Here is an 8589-nt window from a genome sequence, read left to right as displayed (position 1 = left end):
GTAAGTATACTACAGACCATGTAGTTGTAGTGTATCAGAAAGTATACTAATTTAATACTTCTTCCGGCTAAATTGGAACGTTTTAAGTTTACTTATAAAAGTATACTTTAAGTATACTTTTATAAACTAAAATGTAGACTAGAAGTATACTACCAGTACACTAGCAGTATATAGATGAGTGTACTTATGGTATACTACAAAGAATACTAATTTAATACTTCGTCTGGCTAAATTGGAACGTTTAAAGTATACTTGAAGTATACTTTTATAAACTAAAACGTAGACTAGAAGTATATACCTAGTACACTAGTAGTATATTGAAGAGTGTACTTGTGGTATACTTAAAGTATACTTTTATAAACTAAAATGTGGATTAGAAGTATATACCTAGTACACTAGTAGTATATAGATGAGTGTACTTGTTGTGTACTTTTGTAAACTTAAAATGACCTTAAAAAGTATAAAGTATACTTTTATAAACTTAAAAATGTTCCAATTTAGTCCGAAGTATTAAATTAGTATACTTTCTAGTACACTACAAGTACATGGTCTGTAGTATACTTTCTATACGTATACTTATACTCAAGCATACTTAATAAAATGAACTTCAAGTATACTAGTTTTTGCTAAGGGTAAGTATGAACTTAGAATTACTGAAACTGAAAAACACAATTTTTTGGTATTTTACTAGTTTACCTGTCATTATACTACAAGTATACTTGTAAGTTTGCTTAGCATATCACTTGTAGCATACTATTTATATACTTGAAATATACTTCTTCTAGTATTCTCTAAGTATTCTTAAAGTTAACCCATACTGTGTGTGCACTAGACTGCATTGTATTTACAAAATCACAAGACAGAATGTTGAGAACAAGTTCGATATATTTATAGAACATTTTATAACATACAGTGTATTTACAAATACCTGCTTAAAGATGTGCATTTCAGAAACAAAGAGCTTCTATGAAATCAAGTCCTTCTTTGCTGAAAAATTAAAAATGTAAACAAAACAGTGTCTGCAACTGAGAACTGAAGTCCTTCCTTGTCAAAAGAAAAAGGTAAAAGAAAAGTGCACGTCTTTGGAACCAAACATAATAAATACCTTGACAGAAACAAAAACGTTACTTTTATGACTTATTTTCAGCTACTTGCTTGGCATAGCTTATATTGTTGCATTTCTTTCTTCTGATTGGTCTCACATCTTGCATGGTGGTGTCAGGGAACTTGGCCTGGACATGGACTGTGAGGGAAAAAACACAAAACATTACTTCAGTGTTATTTTTATTCACCATCCACAATGAACACAATTGTTAAAGAGGCATGAAGGACGGTTTATCAGGTACATTTCTGAACTTAAATGCAATCAGGAAAAAAAAACTCTATAGAGGGAATGCATATATATATATATATATATATATATATGTTTACTGAAGCAAACAAAAATAACCACAAAGTTATTTTTTTTAGTGCAAAGGGCTCATGAAAATAAAACATAAAAATCACCATCCTCTTCAAGGATGTCAGAAACCTGCAGAACATTAGACAAACATTAATTGCAAGAACTTATTTGTGAATTTTTACACTAAGAAAGAGTTGAACATTTTCCCTGTATACCCACTCTACCTCACCACTACCAGCAGTGGCCACTGGTAAAAAGTCGCTGTTGTTTGTGTACTTTTGATTTAAGGTCTGCTATGATAGCAGACCTTGCAGCTTCAGTATACTTCTCGTATTTATCTTTGTGCAACGTGTTGTAGCAGCGACTTAAATTGAAATCTTTCAAGGCAGATTAACGTCTCTAAGCAGACTAAGTACATAGGTTTGCTTTTAAATTCTGTGAACAGATAATCTTCTTCCCATTTCACCTGAAACACACACACTATTTTCTCGATCAAGTTTTCTCTCTCCTCCGCTCTTAGCCACGGCTCAACGTCTCTTCTTCACTGGTAGAGAAATCCCGGTGGAAGCGTGTATGAGGCGGCGTCTGCATTAGAGGCCATCTAGTGGCTAACTGTGTCATTACAACTGATTCAGTGCCGCAGAGGACACATTTTTATAATTATCAAAAATTAATCTAAAGGCCACTTCGAGTGAGGTCGCGGGCCGTGTGTGTCCCCGGGTCGCCAGTTGCTCATCCCTGATCTAGACTGAATGACAGAGTGGTAACTGATGGAAAACAATGGGCAGCATGCCGGCGGTGACGTCACGTGCAAACAGCTGGGCTATGACAAAGTGACAGATTAAATCAATGCTATCAAGGTAACTGGGAAGAAATATAATGCAACAACTTACCACCAAACATTAAAACCTTTGCTGGGAAAAAGGCTGGACCATCTGACTTTTCTCTGCCTTTAATATTCCACTTCACCTCCATGTCGTTTTCTCCTTCTTTCCTTGTTGAGAACGGGACCGTTGGTTTTTCTTTGGAGAACAAGATCGTTACCTGCAGCGGTGGACGCCAGTTTGAAATTAGGCTCCCATTGGCTGCCAGGTAGGGAGGCGGGAACATGGACCGGAAGTGCAAAGCGCGACCCTGTGACAGCGAGAGCTGGAGAAGCTTCTGAATTAGCTCATTAGAACATCGCGAAACGTCGTAGACCTTATAAAATACATTTGGAGGATTACACAGCAGAGATTCCAAGGACTACCAAGTACAGATGGGAAGTAAAAGTAAGTAACAGATAATGATCATGATGTCTAAGATCAGCAGCTAGCTTGCTGCTTACAGTGCAGCAGAGCTTTATGTTCTACAGAGTTGGTAGAATATTCCATTCCATTACTTTCCACACATTATCATGTGACTAATTTTATATTAAATGACCATTTCCAGTTGCATATTTATGTTGAACTGGTTTGATATGTAAGAAAAATCATCATCAGTTGAAAAGGTCAGACTGAAATGTAATGTTTTATTTTAGTTTATTTGGGGACTATATAAATTACTAGTTGCATTAATTTGTAATACATTTAGTTGAGCAACATTGATTGAATTCATCAATTTGTATCCTAGTTTTGAATACATATATTGTTTCCCACAGAGAAATTAGAGATGATTCAACAGTAGGAGCTCCTCCACACTTAAGCTTTTGGATACTGCCTTTCAACAGGTAAATACACAATGACACAGTTTGTCCAAGTTATTACAGACATCCAATCTTGAAATATGTCAGGACATATTCTGTTGCCAGGATACATTGCCCCATGTATCTTGGTAACTTTTTTATCCTGCTTGATTGAATTTTAAGAATCTGATTTATATAATACTCATCAGAGGGCTTCCAGTGACACCCTCAAAAAGTGTCAACAGTGCACACATGTAGTTTACTGTACATGTAGTTAGAGGTTTGCTGTAATAGTTGAGTGCATTCATACCATCTAACAGACAATTTATCTTAATTGTGGTACATTTTGACCTATCCTCTAGTCCAACCCAAGTGTAGACGAATGACAACATTGTCAGCACAAGGCAAAAGCTACAGTAAACCACCTGCACAATTTCAGTCATCGTTTTATGAACTACATTTTTTCATTCTCTTTCCTTGGTTCACATGTAGAATGATAATAACGATAACCTAATCAACACAGAAGAACACTGGAGTAACACTTCCAGCAGTGAAGAAGATGATGATGAAGTCAACACTGGGAACCCTACCACAAGTAAACTGGATGTGGACATTTCAGACTAAAGAAGAGATACAACAGTGCTGTATGCTTGAAAGATATCATGAATCAGACAGGCCTGTATGTAAAGATTCACAGTACAAAGTACTTTATATATGAGAATAAAACAAAACAAAACTGTTAATGCTGTGTGGCCTGACATGATTAAAACTAAATGTGTTCTTGTTGAAACAGATGATGCTGTGTACTTAACACCATTGTCAAACTCTTATGAAAGGGACTAGAACTTGATCAATAAAGTCAAGTCAATGTTTCTGTTGTTGTGTATGTTTTTAAGGTATATAAAGATAATGCTAGTGAACACACATACCATTTACTGTAAACTTTTAAAGTTCAGAACTATATGATCTTGAACATGTAAGTTTCTAACAGGGGTAATACCTCAAAACAAATTATGTAGTGAAAAAATGTTTTTATTCTGCTAAATTAAATATATGCACAAGTCAATGACTTGATCTTATTCTGTACTTGGACTAAGATATACTAAGTAGTAGTAGTATACCAAAGTACAAGTATAAGCTTTAGTCTTAAAGTATAAGTGTAAGTCTTAGTATATATTTACTTAGTCTTAGACTTTTCTTTATACTTTTCAGTATAAGCTAAGTATACTTCACTATACTATTCTTAAGTATATGAAATATAGTATATGAAAAGTAAACTACTAGTATACAGTACTACCTCAATTTTAGTATGAAATAAGTATACTTGTAGTACACTTGAATAAACTTCTTTTTGCGAAGGGACGATATACTAAGTATTAGTACTTTGTGGCAGAAAGAAGTAAAAAGTATACCAAAGTACAAGTATAAGCTTTAGTCTTAAAGTATAAGTGTAAGTCTTAGTATATATATACTTAGTCTTGGACTTTTCTTTATACTTTTCAGTATAAGCCAAGTATACTTCTCTATACTATTCTTAAGTATATGAAATATAGTATATAAAAAGTAAACTTCAAGTATACTACCTCAATTTTAGTATAAAATAAGTATACTTGTAGTACACTTGAATAAACTTCTTTTTGCTAAGGGCGGCCGTGGATTTGTGGCAAAGTCGGTGATTGAGCTTACTATGGAAGTGTCATGAAGCATTTATACTCCTCCCAAGGAAACACCTCCCTCTACTGGTCAACAGCTAAAATGCAGAGAAGAATGGTATTAGGTTCTAAAATTAACATTTCTGGTTTATCATCAAACTGAGTTTTGATGAGTAAATTCTAATGGTTCCCATTAAAGTTAAGTTTTCATTGAAGTGAGGCCTCATTTTTCAGCTTTTTCTACTGTGAATGAATTGTGAAATGTCTGATACGAGGTACAGAGGGTAGTTTAAATGTGATGCGAACACCTTTAGTTCAACTTTTAATTCTAATATGTTAAAACTATGGTTATAAGTACATTTAAGTGCAAATCATTTTATTCCTTAAATTGTCTTATTGTTTATTTGTATAACACATTTCAACAACAGTGTGATTTTAAGTATGTAAGAATTAACTCCTCTGGTACATGTCTGTAATTACAGTTCTAAATACTTTTATCACTTTCATCATCACAAAAAAAAAGCAAATTATCAAGTCTTCCTCACACAGACGGAAAAAGCAGAGGCTGACACATGAGGAAGAGGGCGGGCTTTACTTGTTGTCACTGAGAAAAGATGAAAAAAGGTCAGACGAGTGAGAAGGACAATGAAGGAAACGTCTCTACAGCGTCTGCTCTGTAAGTCCACAATCTTTGACTGTTGATAACTGATGAAGGAGACATGAAAACTAGTCAGGATCAAGTCAGCATGAGGACGAGCTGCAGGTCTAAAGAGGAACTGGAATCATTTAAAGAGGAAACTGGTCAGAAAGGAACAGGTCAGCTTCAGTCAGTGATTCTATCAGTGGAACTGTGAAGTCAACACACACCTGTCTTTATGCTCTGAGCTACAAGTGGTGTGTTTGTTGAATATTCCTGCAGCACAGTCACTGTTCATAGTCAGGAGAACCATGAGGAAGCTTCAACTTCTGCTTTTAGATTCAAACTAGAGCGTTAAACATCAAGACACAACATCAGAACAGAGTCAGTTCACTTCCATCAGAGTTCCAGCTGCAGTACTCTACTGATCATTATTATATAGCACTGAGCATAGAACAGCACTGCTGCTGTTAGCGTTCCTCTTCATCTGTACCTTACCCTACGTACTCTACTGTAGTGGATGTCATCACTAATACGTTCCACTGTCTTCTGTGTCTTTGTACCATCTGCATATGTTGAACTTTATTTAGACTCAGTTCTGTGATGTTCTGTCCTGGTAGAGTGTAGATTTATATTTCTGTAGCACCACGGTCCTGGTTTTATTGCAACTCAATCAACATTTAACAGATGAAGACTTTCAGAATCCCAGCAGTTGACATAAAGTCTGTCTGGAGTTGGTGTTGAATGATTCTTTAACATCACTGAGTCCTCAGCAGTGGATCCACCAGAGATCTTAGAGGAACCAGAGATGAATGAAACTCTTCTTGATGATTTAACTCAAACTAACCTGAGTGTCATTTCTCTTTAGTTCTGAGCTCTCTGCTGTTCAGCACAACAAACCAAGGTTAGTCAACGTCTTCATTCACTTTAAACCTGTTCAATCCTCATCATTATTACTCAGTAGAGTCAAAGCTTTCAGTCAACATCTCTCAGAGAAAAGACATTAAATGAATCATATTGTTTCATCTGAACCCTCCCAGCTCGTCTGACTGTGAGTCCCAGCAGCTCTCAGGTCTTTGAAGGAGACTCTGTGTCTCTGAGCTGTGAGGAGGACGACAGCTCTGCTGGATGGACTCTGAGGAGAAACACCACCACAGAACAGAGGACTCAGTGTGGAGCTGGGTGGGGAAAACCATCTGGTTCTTCCTGTAACACCAGCTACACCTTCCCATGGGACAGTGGAGTTTACTGGTGTGAGTCCAGAGAGGGAGCAACCAGTAACAGCATCAACCTCACTGTCTCTGGTAAGCTCAGACTGTGGAGTTAGTATTGATGAAGCTGTGTGGAAATGGATGAAATGCTGTAGTTTGTCTCTGTGTTGAGGTGGACCAGTGATCCTGCAGAGTCCTGTCCTCCCTGTGATGGAGGGAGATGACGTCACTCTGCTCTGTAAAACAAACACCACTCCCTCCATCCTCTCAGCTGCTTTCTATAAAGATGGCTCCTTGATCAGGACTGAGTCTACAGGTCACATGACCATCCACCATGTTACCAGGTCTGATGAAGGCCTCTACAAGTGTCACATCATCAGTCATGGAGAGTCTCCATCCAGCTGGATCACTGTCACAGGTGAGGAGGTCAGAGATGATTCTTAAGCAGCTTCCAACATTCACAATGAGACAATCAGTTCATTATTAGCTTTGCTTCATTCTAGAGAAACCCACCACCACACCTCCTCCTACATCCACACCTCCTCCTACATCCACACCTCCTCCTGGTTCCTCTCCTCTCCTCCCTGTGTTGTTGTCTCTTTCTTCTCTCTGTTCTCTGGTTCTTCTGGTTCTTCTGGTTCTCCTGGTGAGACGACGTGTTCATAGGAAACCTGAAGGTGAGACACAGACTTCTGGATTTTAAATTTTTGGGTTTTGTTTAAATTCTATTGTCGTTCATTTTGGTTCATTTCAGCTGTTGGAGGAAACGTCCCAGAAGACATCACGTACAGTGACGTCAAAATATCACGGAACAAGAAACAGCCAATCAGACGGAGCAGAGGTAGAGTTGTTATTATCAATAATATGTTTTCTTTGTCTTTGTGTCTTTGTGAGGACCATTGTCTGTTCTGGGTCAGAGAGAGGGTCAAAGACCAGAGGTACAGCTGCTCTTCTTTCTCTCCACCATGGTTCACTACTACAGCTTTAGTCTCAGATATATGCTAAAATCAAAATGCTAACACCAAATGCTAACATCAAAATGCTAACACCAAATGCTAACATGCTGATGATCTTCATCATGTTCACCTTCTTAGTAGCATGCTAACATTTTATAGCATGAGGCTGATGGGATGTCATGACATTTGAAAGTTGAATCATATTCTTCCGAATGATCCTGAATCTGTTTCTGTTGTGACAATCCATCCAATAGTTACTGAGCTTTCAGTCTGGAGCTGATTCCAGAGAATAAAGAGACAGACTGATGAGAACAGAGATCCTCTGCTAGGAGTTTTCAGCCTCTCAAACTGTCTCTTGATCCAATTATTAATGTAGAACTTTAGAACTCTGCATGTAAAACCACAGCAGCAACTTCCTCCTGCTGACTGCACTGACCTGTAGTCTGATCAGATGGTGTGATACTTCTCAGTATAGTGTGGTCTCCTTTGGCTGCTCTTAGTGTGTACATGTGTGACTTTTGTACCTTGTGGTCAAATGTGTCTGCTTGTAGAAATTGCAGAAACTGTTTGTCTGTTTGTTGTCTCTGTTTCTGAAACATTTCCACCAGAGGTGTCAAGAAGAGGTGTTAAGAGGAGGTGTTAAGAGGAGGTGTTAAGAAGAGGTGTTAAGAAGAGAAAAAAACTGTGAAGAATTAATGTAATCTAATTTTACATAGAAATTATGAAATATTAAGCTACTGCACTAAATATACTAACAGCACTGTAATCATTTGTAGTGTCTGTGGTTTAATGAGGTTCTGAGCTAAAAAAGAAGTGATTAGACACCAAATGGAGGAAGGAGTTTAGACATCAGTGGTGGAGCAGAGTTAATAGATCTCTGGAAAGATCTCAGATGAATCTGAAGGAAAGAGTTTAGTTCCTGAATCTAACTGGTCTCTGTTTCTAGTCCCAGTAATATTGACCAATCATGTTTGAGCAGGATGGGCGGCACAGTGGTGTGGTGGTTAGCACTGATGCCTCACAGCCAGAAGCAGTTTTAGGCTTGGGCGAACCGGGCAGCCGCCCGGG

At 37.5% G+C, this 8589-nt stretch overlaps 1 protein-coding gene across 1 annotated transcript; it reads left to right on the top strand.

The window, feature by feature from the left end:
• Positions 1–5362: 5362 nt before the first annotated feature.
• Positions 5363–8164, top strand: LOC311492935 (high affinity immunoglobulin epsilon receptor subunit alpha-like; the record flags this gene model as incomplete). The annotated part of the gene is made up of 7 exons (XM_084551386.1): positions 5363–5393; positions 6223–6258; positions 6395–6658; positions 6738–6983; positions 7069–7131; positions 7320–7406; positions 8130–8164. 7 exons carry the CDS (start codon positions 5363–5365, stop codon positions 8162–8164), a joined length of 762 nt encoding a protein of 253 aa, XP_084407512.1.
• Between the last annotated feature and the right edge of the window lie 425 nt (positions 8165–8589).

The sequence above is a fragment of the Chelon labrosus genome (genome assembly GCF_963514085.1).
Source record: "Chelon labrosus genome assembly, chromosome: 1".
Lineage (NCBI taxonomy): Eukaryota > Metazoa > Chordata > Actinopteri > Mugiliformes > Mugilidae > Chelon > Chelon labrosus.
The sequence above is the reverse complement of the archived record's forward strand: the minus strand, read 5'-3'. Positions and strand labels throughout refer to the sequence as shown.